At 52.3% G+C, this 14,698-nt stretch overlaps 1 protein-coding gene across 8 annotated transcripts; it reads right to left on the bottom strand.

Annotated features, from left to right (window-relative positions):
• Positions 1-103: 103 nt before the first annotated feature.
• On the bottom strand, positions 104-14,680 carry rno (PHD finger protein rhinoceros). Of its 8 annotated transcripts, none has more exons than XM_086825851.1 (8): positions 14,370-14,680; positions 13,355-13,729; positions 12,660-13,276; positions 12,390-12,584; positions 12,101-12,317; positions 11,855-12,044; positions 11,177-11,799; positions 104-11,110 (listed from the first exon to the last, which is right to left on the bottom strand). In XM_086825851.1, the coding sequence occupies exons 3-8, from the start codon at positions 13,172-13,174 to the stop codon at positions 2,657-2,659; spliced, it is 10,194 nt and encodes a 3,397-aa protein (XP_086681977.1). In that variant the 5' UTR covers positions 13,175-13,276; positions 13,355-13,729; positions 14,370-14,680; the 3' UTR covers positions 104-2,656. The 8 variants fall into 8 exon arrangements, with proteins under 8 accessions (XP_086681977.1, XP_086681983.1, XP_086681978.1 ...); XM_086825857.1 differs by having other exon boundaries at positions 13,355-13,726; positions 14,425-14,564; XM_086825852.1 differs by having other exon boundaries at positions 13,355-13,726; positions 14,370-14,548.
• Between the last annotated feature and the right edge of the window lie 18 nt (positions 14,681-14,698).

The following is a 14,698-nucleotide window of genomic DNA, read 5'->3' as shown; positions in this document are numbered from 1 at the left end:
TTTCTGTTTGCTACCAGAGTGGAAGTCGAAAGGGAAATGCGAAAAAAATTAAGAAATTAATGGCTCACCCTGAAGTCTAACCAATAAAGAAAAGAAATTGATGTAATATATCTTTCTTATTTATATGTATAATTTCTGCTATATTTTCCGTATTTATAATACAACTTAGCTTTACTAGTGGTTGCTTGGTTGATTGATTTTTACACAAGTTCTTTTATACAGTGCTTATTTTGCGGAGCCAATAAATAAATGTAACACACTATAATGTATTATAATGCCCTTAGAAATTGCAAAACTCTTAAAATATTTTACACATCGCATTTGCTAAGATTGTTTTTCTTTTTTAATCGGCTAATACCATATACTTCTTGGTCAAAAGAATATATGTATGTATATCCGCCCTATTTCAGCTGCCAACACTTATTCAATTAGCAATTGTAATAATCTCATTGGTAATACTTCCACGCGTGTTCTTAATTAGGAGCTTCCTGCTTAAACATCTAAGTATTTGCTGTGTGTGTGAAGTTGTAATTGTAATGTCATAGGCATATTCGTTAGAGGTTTCTTGTCGATAATCGTATATGTAACTATAGGCGCTGGTCTCTCGCTCATCCCTTGCCTATACTCCAACTTGGCGTACTTCTTGATATTTACACATTTTACTATATACGTACATGGATTACATTCATCTTCTTATGGCCAAGTTAAGATCTACATCTAAGTCTTGGGATATTAGTTGGTCTGCGCGCGCTGTGAGGCTTGAAGAGAGTGCATGATCGATGGTCTGATATGGCCATTTTTCTCCAATTAAAAGACAATAAAAAAGCATAAGATGCGAACGCATTCTGTACTTTGATTGATTCGAACTTAAATAAGTGTATGCGTTGCGGATATTATTCATTTATACATTGGCTTGGTCCAATTCCAAGTTGGAGCTGGCTTATTGCTTTTTTTGTTTTGGTCGGGACTTAATCCAACCAGCGGAAAAGGAGGACTTTTCTAAACTCCTTAGCTTTCGCAATAATTGACCGCATGTATTGCCTCACTAATGTTATGTATATAGATCTAAAATAAGAAATGAAATATTGTGGATCTGTGAGATGTTTTGTTTTTAAATAAGGCTTTTTGCTTTTATTAAATTTTTGCTAAAAACTAGAATTAAAATTAATAATCATTAATTAATAATTAAAGTTAACGTAATGGTATTAATTAAAAACATTTTGTCGCGCACACAAATATTTACAATTACACGTTAACCATCGTCGTTTTTAATGTTATCTCTCCTTCAATACATATTTATCATAATTATCCTCTATGTTTTTGCCTTTTGTTTTCTTTTTGTTTCACTTAATATTTTGGAATAAATATTTGTTGCATTTGTGTTTTTGAAAACTTGTTCTCCCTTTTGAGTGAAGATACACGACGCCCGACCGCTCGAGTCAATGAGAAAGTACACGATATATACGATAATTAATAAAACTATTGGCGACAAAGGAGCATTTTTTGTTGTTTTAGAGATCTAAGCGGACTTGCGCTACTCTCTTCTGGACCCATGTGTATCTATCGTTCCGGAATCGGAATCTGGAATGCAATCACACCGAGCGATTGAAGAAGGGCTGCTTCCACATGGTCGGTCCAAAGACACTATAAATGAGCATTGGGTTACGCATCTTAAATTTGTAGTGTCTTCTGGGGCTTAGATTGTGTTTTTTTCCTTTTTGTGTTTGTGACTTGGCAGAGGCACCTTTGCTTATAAAAAACCAGTGTACGTTGTTTGCCTACTTTACTATTGCTTCAACACGTTCCAAGAAAAAAAAAAAAACGCAAAGAAACAAAGAGAATAAAAACCAATTTCTTTTATGGAGCTTTCCGATACGCTGCTGTTACACTTACATCTAAAATACAAATATTTCTGTTAATTTCTTGATCAACTCTCTATAGGTATGGCTATAGGGGTTTTTGGGGAACAGGGAGCTTTATATGCACTTAGATTGCGGCCACTACCGACTTTGATTTTTGCTAAGAACTACAATTAATGACTATCGCTACAATTGTTGAAATTGTCGTTACTCTTTTTGCACGCATTTAACAGTTTTTGCTAATATATATATCTATATATATTATTACGATTACTTTACGCATTATTAAATAATTATTAATAAATAGTATATGTGTATATGCTGGCTTTCATCGATCATCCCTTAGTGAGTGGAGGAGGGGCGTGGAAGGACTTATGGGCGACCTAAACCAAGAGCATTTTTGGATCGTTAGGCTAGACTTTTTTTCTGTTGCTGTTCTCTCTTCATCTCGGAAACTTTAATACAGTAATTTACAAAAACCTTAAACATATGGAGGATGCTTCCACTAAAAATGTACAATTTAGCTTTACTTTACTTTTTTTTGAGTTAATTAAGCAAATATATATATTTATATATATTTTAAGGGTAATATCTTGTGTTCAATCTTCATAACAAACCAGTGACGGACAGATAAAAGAGAGCAGAGGGAGGAGCAGGAACAGGAGCGGGCCTTACGAGCTAACTGTACAATTCAAACTCCGATTCGTGGGAGACTGATCTTCGTATTACCAAGGAAAGGGGGGCCAGGGATTTTGGAAATAGGGATGGGAAACACGCGTACTCGCTTACTATGATTATCATCTAACCTCACAGTCTTTTTTCAATGGAAGTAAACTGCCTCCTCCGCCATCGCCGGTGGCTCCAGGACCTCCTCCGCTGCCGCTGCTGTTGTTGTTGTTGCTATTATTGTTATTGTTGTTGTTCGAGTTGCTGTTGCAAGAGTTGCTGGACGCGGATCCGGTGCCACTGGCTGAGGGCAGCGAGTTGTTGCTATTCTCGTAGTTGCCCACGTTGACGCACAGCGGCGTTGTGGCGCCCACGAGGGACGACACAGGCACCCCGTGGCCTCCCTCGGACAGAGAGGTCGAGTCGTGGACGTCGGCACTCTTGCTGGAGTCTATCACCAGGCAGGGCGGCGACGGTGTGCCCGTGTCCTTGCCCAGCAGGGCCGGGGAAGCATTCGCGTTCTGGGAATGCGGCGTAAAACTGTTAAGCAGCAAGCCCTGCGGCGAGGCCTCGCCAATAGACGTGGTCATCAGGGGCAGGTGGTGGTCTGTTACAGGGGACGTGGTTTCCGCTGAAGGCTCGTCCTTCTTTGTCCCGATTATGTAGCCACCGCCTGTCAAGTTCCTGGCTATCTTGAGGCGCAGAGGTGCCGACGCGGCCGCCTCCACAGCTGCCGCTGCTGCTGGCTGCTGCTCCACACATGCTGCAATGGTCTCCGTTTTTCGCTTTCCGAAGCGAAGAATCAACTTGGGCTTGTCACCTGGCGAGGCGCTGGCCGTGTTCTCAATCAACGTGGTAGTCATGGTAGTTGTCGTGGAGCTGCTGCTGCTCAGGATCAGATGCTGCTTCTGACGCTTTTTCTTTTCCTTCTTGTCCTTCTTGGGCTTTGAGGACTTGGGCCTCTTGCTCGGTGGAATAGGGGGCATTATCAGGGACTCTTTCTCCTCCCGGACGAGGCCCTCGCGCTTATGGTTGTCCTCACCCTTGTCAAAGTCCTGCATCACCTTCTTACGATAGTTCATCGAGTCCCGCTTGATTTCCTCCAGCGTGGGTGTGCTGTAGTTGCTGGTAAGTCGTTTTTTGGGCGGACAGGCGCGTCGGGTCATCTCGTAGCTGTAGCTCTGACTCTCGTGACTCACGTTAGACAGCATCCCCGAAGGCGTCTCGTTCGTCCCCGTCAGTCCTCGGATTTTGATCTTGAGCTTGGGCGCCTGATGGTCATCCTCGCTGCTCTCCAGAGTCTTGCTTCGCCCACGTCGCTTACCTGCACTGCTGGCCGCTCCCGTCTTGCCATTGTTATCGTTGTTGTTACTGCCCGAACTGCAAGCACTGCGGCGCCTGCCGTCGCCGGCGGACGCTCCGGCACTTGCTCCCGCCACCGCCGTTCCGGAAAGCAACTGCTCCTCCCCAAGCACGGCGTTGGCATCCAGAGCGCGTAGCTCTCTGCTGCTCGAGCTCTTTTTAAACCTTTTAGAACCGGAGGAGGAAAGTTCCTCCTCCTCCTCGGATTTACGGAGCAGGTTATCCAGCGGCAGGCTATCCGAGGTGGCTGGCAGGCCGCACGAACTGTCGTCGTTCAGGTTGTCCTTCTGAACAACGTATAGACTGAGTAGCTCCTTCTTCCGCATTCGTCGCGAGTTGCCGCTGACCGCTGACGAGGCATTTACCACTGTGGACGTGGACACCGTTGTCTGCACGGCATTAGAAGACTGGACCAGAGTGCTGGACAGCGTCAGACTGCTGCTGTTCGCCATCGCCGTGTAGTGTTCGGTGTAAGCCAGCGGACTTTTGATCTTCAGCTTCAGGTGACTGCTGGCAGCGTGCTTGGTGTTCAGTGTAAGCGTGGTGTCCGAGTCGATCGAGACCTCTTCTGATGTGGCCTCCAAGGAGGCCTCTACGAGAGAGCCCTCCACCAGGTGCGTGGCAACCCCCGAGGCGATCGCACTGGGCGCCATTTGATTCGCTTCCGTGGAGTGAAGCAGGAGGTTCGCTGCAGTGGCTGGTTGGTTAGGTGGACCTGAGGGAGGCGCCACTGGCGTAGTAGTCGCCGCCGGTGGTTGCTTGCTAGGCGAGGTACCAGTACCGGTGGCCCGCAGCGCCGACTGGAACTGGCGCTCGTCGTCCTCGTCGAACTCGCTGAGCATTTGATCTGCGGTGCCAGAGTCAAAGGCGCCCAGCAGGTTATTCTGATAGGCCTCCTGGGAGGCCGTACTATGCGGCGCTTCAAAGCCCAGATTGTATGTTCTCATGTCCACGGGTCCCGGAAGTACGGGATGAAGCAGCGGGTTGGTGGCAGCAGTGGCCGCGGTATTCGGTGTTGTCGTTGTTGGGGGCGGCGGCGGCTGCTTGGCCTGTCCCCGTGCCGTTCGCAGCTCGAAGCTCCTGCGACGGTCCCGCAGAGACTGCAAATTCTCCACCACCGGACCGGTCATGTCGTCGTCATAGTTGTTGAACTCAAAGGGCGTTCCCACCAGATTGTTGACGATGTGCGTGTTGCTGCCATAATCCGCCATTTGCTGCTGCTGTAGGGACATCGCCATGCCACTTGCTCCAGCACCCGCCCCACGACCTCGTCCTCGACCCCTGCCTCTACCTCGTCCCTGGCCGCCTGAACCGGCGCTTCCTCGCGGCGCGCGCTGCCTTGGCTTGCCCTGAAGAGTATGTGTCTGCGGGTCGTACTTTGTGGGCGGCAAGGTCACCACGGGAGGCGGTGCTGGCGGTGTGGGTGGTTGAAGTGGTTGCCTGGGTGATTTTCCTGGCGATTTACCTTGCGGCAATTGTGGAGATTTGTGTGACTGCTTCTTGCCTGAGCTTCCACTGATGCTGCTGTTCCTCTTGCTGGGCGAATCCTTGGGTGCACTGACTGGCACTGGTACTGGTACTGGCGGAGTTGGTGGCATCATCGAGGCGGCGGTCTCAGCACAGCTGCTTAGCAGCTGGCCGGAATATGACGGCATCTTGCCGGCGACATCCACCGGGGACGATGTCATGGCAAGTTGCTGCTGCTGATGATTTGGTGTTGTCTGAACGGGAACTGCCACGGGTGGCAGCGCAGGTTGTGGCACGGGCAGCATACCCAGGTTGGGCGTAGAGTAGGGTGTACCCGAGTACTGGGTGGCGGCCTGAGGTGGCGGACCCACTCCGCCTACGACTACTCCTCCAACAGTACCATTGCCATACATGCTGGGCGATGTTTCCGTTGGCGTTGTCTGCGGATGGGGATGCATCAAGGCTGCTAGTTGGGGATAGATGCCACCATTGTACTGGCTATTGGGCGTTCTCCGCTGCTGGTGCGTTGGTGTCGTCTGCTGTTGCTGAGTAGGGTTGAACATGGGCATGGCATCGATACCATTCACCAGAGGTGCATGGTTGAAGGGCGCCGTTGCGTTTGGAGCACTGCCCGATGGCCCGCCATTCCCACTGGGATAGTTGTTGAAGAAGTTCTTGCAACTCTCCAGCTGGGCTAGCGTGCGGGCCGCGGATGCTGCCGCAGCTGCAACTGCTGCCGGAGGCGGAGGAGGATCGTTCGACTCGGATACTGAGCTGGGTGAGCTGCTTCTCCGCTCTGCGATGAGATCGTTCTCGTTCCAGGGAATTCTGCCGAACGGTGACTGCATGCGCGTGTTCTCATCGTAGTCGGTCATCTTGTTGTTGTTGCCACCACCGCCGCCCGTTCCCGATTGCCCCGATTGTGTGGGCACGGCCGGTGCACCGCGATAGCCGCCTAGACTGTTCTTCACAGCTGCCGCCGCCAGGTCCACAAAGTCGGGAGTGGCTCCAGGTGGTCCAGCACCTGCACCTCCGCCGCCATTGCTAGACAGCGAACACGCTCCCTTTTGCAGAGGCGACTTGTCCAGGAAGAGGCTCAACGTTGGCGCTTGCTGGGCGCTGCCAAAGTTCACTTGGAAGCCGACGGTACCAGCCCCCAGATTGTTGGCGTTGTTGGTGGGCGTGGCATTGGGCGTGTTGGTCAGGCTGTTGGCATAGCTCCCACTGTTGGCCGTCATGGGGGAGTCCTTGATGGTCAGAGAAGCTACCGAGTTCGGTCCCGATGAGTTACCATAAAGACAGGCCTGGGCCTGCGCCTGTGCCTGCGACTGCTGCTGCTGTTGTAGTTGCTGCTGCTGTTGTTCCTTTTGGACGTGTATAATATCCTCCGGGTCAGCAGCATTGTGAAACGGAAATACCGAGGGTATCTGTGGTGTCGGTGGCAATAGGTCAACGGCTTCTTTAGAGCAGCAGTCATCTTGTTGTTTACGCTTCGTCTTGCGCAGCTTCTCCAATAGATTTCGTGTCGCCTGCGTGCTGTCCTCCTCGCAGATCTCCTTGCCCCCTCTGATGTCCATGTTGGCACCGAGGAGACTCATATGACCTGAATTGGGGGGATTCAGGACACTTGCCAGGCTCGAAGCGAAATTGTTGGCAAACTTGCTGTCCTCCATCTCGAGTATCGTGTCCACAATGGGCTCCAGGACGCATCGCCCGGAACCAGGTGTAGTCAGCACAGGGGGCAGGTGATCAATTATAGGCGTGTCATGATGCGGCGGCAACAACTGCTGCTGCTGCTGCTGCTGCTGCTGCTGCTGCTGGATTGCTGTCGTTGCTGCCTCGGTTGCTGGGGAATGCACAAGCAACGGTGGAGGCAAAGACTGCTCCTGCACTTGCACCGACTGCACCGACTGCACCTGCTGCTGATCTCCGCCCGAGTTGGCTGAGTTCGAGTCCAGTTCTATGATCTCCGGCGGATCGGGTGGAATAACCGTAACAGCTGGTGAGGATGTGGACGCCGAATACTTGCTGGCATTCGCCAGTAGCTCGTTCTTACGCTCCTCCTCCAGCTCTCGGGCCATTTCCATCTCATTAAGCAGGTGCTGGGTGTGATGCGTGTGCTCTTCGTCGGGCTCGTGGCTACGCCGCCTCCTTCGCCGCCTGGAGCGCCAGCGAACGCGCCGGCGCTCGCTGAGATCACTGCCGGCGTCGGACAGTTCATCGTCATTCGAGGTAGGGGTTGGAGTCGGTGAGGCGGGCAGCGGAGCAGCTGGAGGACGCTCGTCATCGATGATGTCGGCCAGCTTGCTGGCACTGGCCGAGAGTTGCGTATGCGTCGGCACTATGGTCAGCTCCTCATCTATGTCCATGGGCAGTTCCCCGGCCTCAGCCGCAGTTTCCGGCTCGGGCTCTGGGTCGGGTTCAGGCTGCGCTTTCGATTCTACTTCAGGCAGGCGAATGGTAATGGCTGGCTCTTGCTCCCGCTCCTGCTCCTTGCCCTTCAGGTTTGGTGTTGGTGGCGTGGGAGACTTGGGTGGCAAAACTTGAAGAGCCGCGGAATGGTTCATCTGCTGTTGCTTCTTGTTGAGAAGCTTGTCCAGTGCACTGGTCGCCTTACCGGTGGCCGCCTTCCTTTGGTTAATTTCGTGCTCCAAGTTTGTCAGCTTTTTAGGCGACGACGACTCCTCTGCTCGTGACTTACGACGCAAAGAGGAGGATGTCTTCTCGGGTGAAGATTTCGCTGTGGGCGAGGGAGGACGAGATTTTGAGCCACGTGTCGCCCTCTTGGTGGCTTGTTCTGATTGCTGCTTGGCAGCGCCCTCATCTAAGGAACTTTGGCGACGTTGCAGTTGTGGAACCTTGGTGGGGGATATGTCCTCAGAAGCTGGCTTCTGCGTTGCTCTCTTTGGCGATTTGGTAGTGGAGTTTTGACGCGTTCGAGAGGCTGGCGGCGTGGGTGGAGGCGGTGGCGGAGCTGGAGGTTTATCCACGGACTTGCGAGGTGAACGCTTTGGCACATTAAAGGGAGCAGTCACAGGCACAGGCACAGCTACTGGCACCGGCACAGACGGCGCTGAGGCCGTGGCCTGTGCTGGCTTTTCAGTATCGGTGGCTGCCGATTCGCTATCAGAGTCGCTAGCACTGCCACTGGAACCACTGCTGCCTGAGCTGCTGGAGGAACTGGAACTGTCGCTGTCACCCGAACTGGAGCTTGAGAGGTTGGGAGCAGCTACGCGACGCTTGACCTGCGTTCCCGATGCTGCCGTCCCAGCTGCCTTAACTGGTGTTACCAGCACATCCTCCTTAGACCTTCTTCTATTGCCTGAGCTGGTGTCCTTTGGAGTGGTAGATGAAGGTTCCTTCAAGGACGTCCTCCTGGTCGGTTTGACTGGTGTTGTTGGAACTGCACCAGTTGCCGCCGACGCGGAACTCACCGGATCCTTCTCTTTCTCAATCTCATTTGTGATCATTGGGAAGACCTCCTGCGCAGGCTTGCTGCTCTTGAGCTGTTCGGCAGCCTTCTTGGCCGCTTGGCGTTGAGGAACAAGCGACACGGCAAAGTTGGACTTGGCTGACGCTGCTAGACTTGACGTGGACTTTGCATCAGTGGTAGGCGCTGCAGCTGGCTTCTCTTTGGGAGGCTGTGGCACCTCTCTCGGAACCTTGGGTGGTCTGCCGCGCTTGCCGCGTTCTGCCGGAGCGGTATCCGATCCCTTCCCGCCGCCCGCTTGCTTTTGTGCCTGCTGTTCCTTCGGCCGCCCCTTTTCGAGATTGGTCTTATTATCCGCGGTGGAGGAACCAGCTTCCTTCAGCTTGTTGCTCTTGCCACTGGTTGAAGTCGAGGTGGAGTTAGGTTCAGGCTCTCTCACTCGCTCATTGACGTCTGTCTGAAGGAGAGCCGCGGCAAGATTTGTGGAGCGCATGTTCTCCGAGGCCTTCTTGGCCGCCTGCCGCTGTGGCACCACCAGTAAGTCTGCCGCATATGGCAACTTGGCATTAGAATTCGATTTCGATTTCGCACTGGTAGGAGGTCCTTCCTTGGCATCCTTTCCTTCCCGAGAGGACTTGGCTTTGGCGGCGGACGCTGTGACTGGTGGCGCGCGAGGAGTTGACGTTGCCGCTGCTGTCCCAGGTACAAACTCCTTCATTGCTGCCTTTGTCCTAACCGTCTGCTGGTTTTGGGAGTCACTGACGTTGCTCTCCACAGCTGCCTGCTCCTCCCGATCAGGATCCTTTTCTTGGCCCGAGGAACTACTCTCCGAGTCGGAGTATATGTGCTGACCCATCTTGCGACTTGCTAGGGCCTGGCCAACGGACGTTCTGCCTCCAGACTGGCGGTCGCTGCCCCTTAGAGGCAGCAGCTCTTCACTTTCGTCGCTCGACAGGCTCTCCTCGGCATCCCTGTCCATTTGTGCAAGTCCCCGTGTGGCTGCTGTTGTCGTACTAAGTTTTCTCCTCGCTGCTGCTTCGGAGCTCGACTTTGATGACTTCGTGGGCTGGCTGGTGGTGGAGGCGTTGGTGGTTTTGCTGTTGCTGCTAGGTACTTGTTTGCTGTTGACTGGCTCATTGCGTCTCCGGCGGAGGTCGTTGTCCTCGTTTTCGCTAGAGCTGCTGCTGCCAGACCTGGAATCCGGAGACGCTGCAGAAATACCCGAAGCCGCTTCATTTTGACGACGCTGCCGCTGCTTCTGCCGCTGCTCCACGGAACGGGCGTAACTCTGCTTCTTGAGGGGACTTCCTCCCGCGGAGGACTTTCGCCTGGAGGCAGCACTTGAGCTCCCACTTCCGCTATCGCTGCCCGACTCACTGCCAGATGAACTGTCGGAACTGCTACTAGCATTCGCCGAGCTGGAATCACCAGATGATGAACTGCCGCTCGACGAATGGGAGGACGCTCCGCTGCTTCGGGGGCGGACAATCGATTGATTGATTCTGTTGTTGGTCGACGTCGCCGTCGCCGCCTCGCTCTTCGAGGCACGCCTCCCTGAAGGAAGCTTCCCGGGGGGCGAGCCTCGCACCTTGGCGGCAGATGGGACAAGTTTCCCCGCAACCGTTGTCATTGCTGGCTTTTCCGGTGAAGATGTGCGCGACGAACTGAGGGCACCATTGTTGAGCTTCTTATTTGACGACGCTTTGGCCGTCTGCTGTTGTTGCTTGCGCTTGTTGGGCGATTGAGATGCTCGACCACGGGCCTGCTTGTTACTCTGTAGCTTACCCATTAGCTGCTCGAGGATGTACTTTAAGTCCTGATACTGCGCCGGCACAGTTTGTCCTCCAGCCGAGCTGTAGAAGCGATCGTACAAAGTGGGTCCATCATTTGCATAGATGACGGCCTCCAGATCCATAGCGGGGCGCTGCTTCTCGTCAGGCTTCGGCTGCAGCTGTTGCTGCTGCTTTTCCAAGCGCATCTCGTCAAGCACGCCCAGCTGCTTGTAGAAGACCTGCTCGCGCAGCTTAAAGAGTGAGCGCGACAGCTTCTCCCTCCGACTGACCATGTAGCAGAGGTTTCTCACTCGCTCCAAGTCCTGGCGCAAGTGGACCACCAGCTTGTGATTCTCCAAGTCCTGCTGTTCCTGCTTGCGGGCAATCATCTCAACGTCCTCGGACTTGGGCGGGATCAGCTCACGGTTGTGTCTTGACTTGCGCTTGAGCTTCCAGTAGTTGTAGATGGCAATGATGGCATCGTCGTCGACATCAAACAGATGGCAGCTGATGTCGTTAATGTTCACGTGCTTGTCAAACTCCGCCTCCACCTCCTGAAAGGGAAATCATAAAAACAGAGTTAGCCCTGCGAAATCATGCAACCAGTTTTTGGTACTAACCTGTAGCCGCTGAGCCCTGGCCTGGTTACGTTCTTCGGAGGTCATGCTGTCATTCTTGCGATGATTCTTCCGTCTGCGCGGATCCTCGCCGCCGGCTGCGCCTGAGGCGTGATGCCCATCGTCGGTTTTGCTGGTACCGCTCGTGCCGCTGCCGTACTTGTTCGCTTTGTGCATGGCACTGGCCATTGAGGCACTGCCTCCATGGCCGGCATTCTCCTTCTTTCCCTTACTCATGCTGTGCTTTTGGCAGTAAGAGCGCAGCTTAACTCCGTCCTCGGCGTTGCCCTCCTCTATAATGGCACGCATCTCCAGACCGTGCTGAAACGCACAGGTTACGTGGTAGGCTGTCTTGCAGGGCTTAACTGAACACTGTATGCAGCTGCCCACCCGCTTCCGGCAGAGGACACAAATAAGGGACCAGCGCGATTGGGGAATGCTCGAGATTTTCGTTATGGGCTCCATGCGATCTACACAGCCGATGCTGACTTCAGGGATCCAGAGGGCGCAGGAGACGTGGGCCCAGTGCTTGCCCGACTTGTTTGACTTCATGGCACCTCCCTTGTTCGGACAGAGCACGCAGTCCGGCTTGATGCCCATCGAACAGGTCCGACATAGCCATTGTCCTGGAAAAGTAGAGTCCAATAAGAGTCTGAAGCATTCTCCCGTAGTCTAACTTACCTGACGGAATTGCCGTTATGCCGTAACAGGCCTGGTGTACGCAGATATTGCAATTATCACAGAATACCATTTCGTTGGCCTCCTCGGAGTCGGGTGAGCGGCAGACATCGCAGATGACATTCTCATCGAACTCGATACCCAAGCCTTCCTCCTGCTTAAGTATGACTTGTATCTGTTCCCAGCAACGAACCTGGAGCAGAGTCAGAGTCAGCACATAGTAAATGTTGAGACCCAAGGCCCACTCACCTCTAGTTCCTCAATCACGCGCTCGAACTGCGTCTCGTTGATGGGAAAAGCACCGCATTGGGCACGATCTCCGTTGTAGAGACGCAGCCAGGCCTCATCAATGGGATCTATGTCATAGGCACACGTGTTCTCCGCCAAGGCAACGACATTCGTCAGGTAATGCAGCTCCGGCGTGTAGTGCTCGTCTTTGGTAATGCGCAGATAGCGATTTTTCGGACTTAAGTGCACAGATGAAGAGACAAGCAAGAGGTTACAATATGTACTTAACCAGAGACTGGCTTTAACTCACAGCTTAAAGTCGTGTGCCGGCGACACAATAGGCTCGGACAGAACGTAGACACAGGGCTCAGGGAGAGAATCGGGATTGACGGGTACTTGAACGCCTTTCTCCCATTCCTGCTTCCACTGGTCCGTCACTATTAAATACTCATAGTTGGCCAACGGCTCAGAGTCTGGCAATTTCATTGCGCTAATGAGATCCTTGCTGCAGTAGGAAAATAAGAACATATATAGTCACGTCGGAAGTAGTTTCTTCAGAGGGTTATCGTTAATTCCTTACCGATAGAGTTCAGCTGGGGCTTCTGTCGAGCTGCGATTATATATGCTCGACATCTTGATGTCCGCAACAGACCTCGCCTGCCATGACGAGCTACTCGTACTCGCACCCTGCGACTTGCACGACTTGCTCGCTGACTTGCTCGCCAGCTTCGTTGACTTGGATTTGCTGGCGACGGCTCTTCCTCCCTCGCTTCCTCCTCCCATCTCGGGCACTGGCTCCCGTACCCGGTCCCGCTCCCCCTGTTGCTCTCCATGCTTGTTGCTGTTACTGCTTAGAGGTAGGCCTAGAACCCGCTCTAAGCCAGCGCCCGTCGTTTCACATGATGTGGAGGATGCTGCGGCGGCGGCGGCGGCAGCGGCTGCCACTGCTGCCGTGGTCGCTCCATTGGGCGGTCTGCCTTTGCGCCTTTTGGTGGGCGGCGGTTGGGGCTCAACATCCTTACGCTGTTGCTGCTGCGGCGGCGGATGGTGCGACTGGTGGTGATGCTGATTACCACGCTTACCTCTTTGTGACATTTTTCATTGGTGTTGAGTTGGTTTTGTGTGAGTTTATTTCTCGAGTGGTACCTTGTCCCTGTGTCTTGTGCTTGTAAGAGAACGGGTTCTGTGCTGCAAGACCTGGTAAAGCATGGAGGAGATGTTTTAAACCGGGTGATGAGTACATGACTCCATTGGATGGCAATTGGGAGTACTTACTACATGCTTAAGGCCACAGTTGACGACACCACACCGGCTGCTGCGGCTGCTGCTGCTGCGCTCTCGTGGCTGTGGTGCGATTGTGCTTCTTGGTGTGCCGCCCTTGGTGCCCCTTGGACATGGACGCCGCTGCTGCCCCAGCCCTGATATCCAGTAGCGACGCCACTTTGCAGTCCTGTGTGCTTCGCACGCTCCTCGGGCGAGTTAATCCACTCCCACGCTCCTCTCCGCTCGCCTTCCTTTTGTTATTGTTGTTCGTTGTTTTTGCACACACACACACTTTTGTGCGCTTCGCGTTTCTTCTACTCTTCCGCCGCAGTTTTTTTCGCTTGCGCTTAACTATTTCAGTTTATCGCTGAGCATCTGCTGGTGCTGCTGTATCCGATTGTTTGAAATTAGACATAAGAATTACATTAATCACTGATTAGCGGTCGCGTTTCAATTAAAGTTCCACATTTTTATGTCCATTCCCTGTGTGTTTTCACACACACCGAAAATACACAAAAAAAAATATAGAAAAACGCTCAGACTGCCGGTCAGTTGCTGGTGGCTACGATACCCACTGGCGTCCTCTCGCTCGCACGCATCACGCTCGGTAAGGGCGCGCTTACTTGGAGTGTAAGTGCGAGCAAGAGGCATGCAGGTGGCGCGTGTGTTGCATTCGCCAGCTTCTACTCAGCAGCCAGCCGTAGTCCTCCTCTGTTTCTCCACTGCTCGCATGCAATCATAGTTTTTTTTTTTTTGCACTTTTTCCACTTTTTATTGTACGAAATTTATTTATTATTGCAAACTTTAAGCCATCACACGGGACCCCGTCTGCCAGCACTTTCTGGAGCACACCAAAACACCCACAACGGGTAGCTACCTTGGCACAGTCTTGGGGGAGTTGAATTTTGTTATATATTTTTATACATTTGGGTTTTTTGCCGCCGCAGACACACACGCGAGGCACTTGTTACTGGGCCAAAGCAGCGCGGCCACCTCAAATTTCGTCTAGCATTTTTTTCAAACTCACGTTTCGCGATATTGCATTTGCATTCGCAAGAATTACAATTTTTATGATTATTTACAAGATTTTCCACAGATTTTTCTCTCAGATCGCCATGATGAACGGTTGCAAATTTAATATATCGAATATGCTTGTATTTAATAGTCGATACTACTCGATATCGATATCGAAGTATACTACGGCAACGCCACGGTCTTGAGTGAAGAGTCTGGCAACACCATCGGGTATGGATATGCTAAGTGTGACCAGCTGCTGTGATTGGCCAAATCCGCTGTTTCTGTGGAACTTCCGCGTTATTAACGGAAAAAATGGCAGGCATACTTCGCGCAATATAC

The sequence above is a fragment of the Drosophila serrata genome, unplaced genomic scaffold (genome assembly GCF_035046125.1).
Source record: "Drosophila serrata isolate PLE 108 unplaced genomic scaffold, ASM3504612v1 contig_116, whole genome shotgun sequence".
Classification (NCBI taxonomy): domain Eukaryota; kingdom Metazoa; phylum Arthropoda; class Insecta; order Diptera; family Drosophilidae; genus Drosophila; species Drosophila serrata.
The sequence above is the reverse complement of the archived record's forward strand: the minus strand, read 5'-3'. Positions and strand labels throughout refer to the sequence as shown.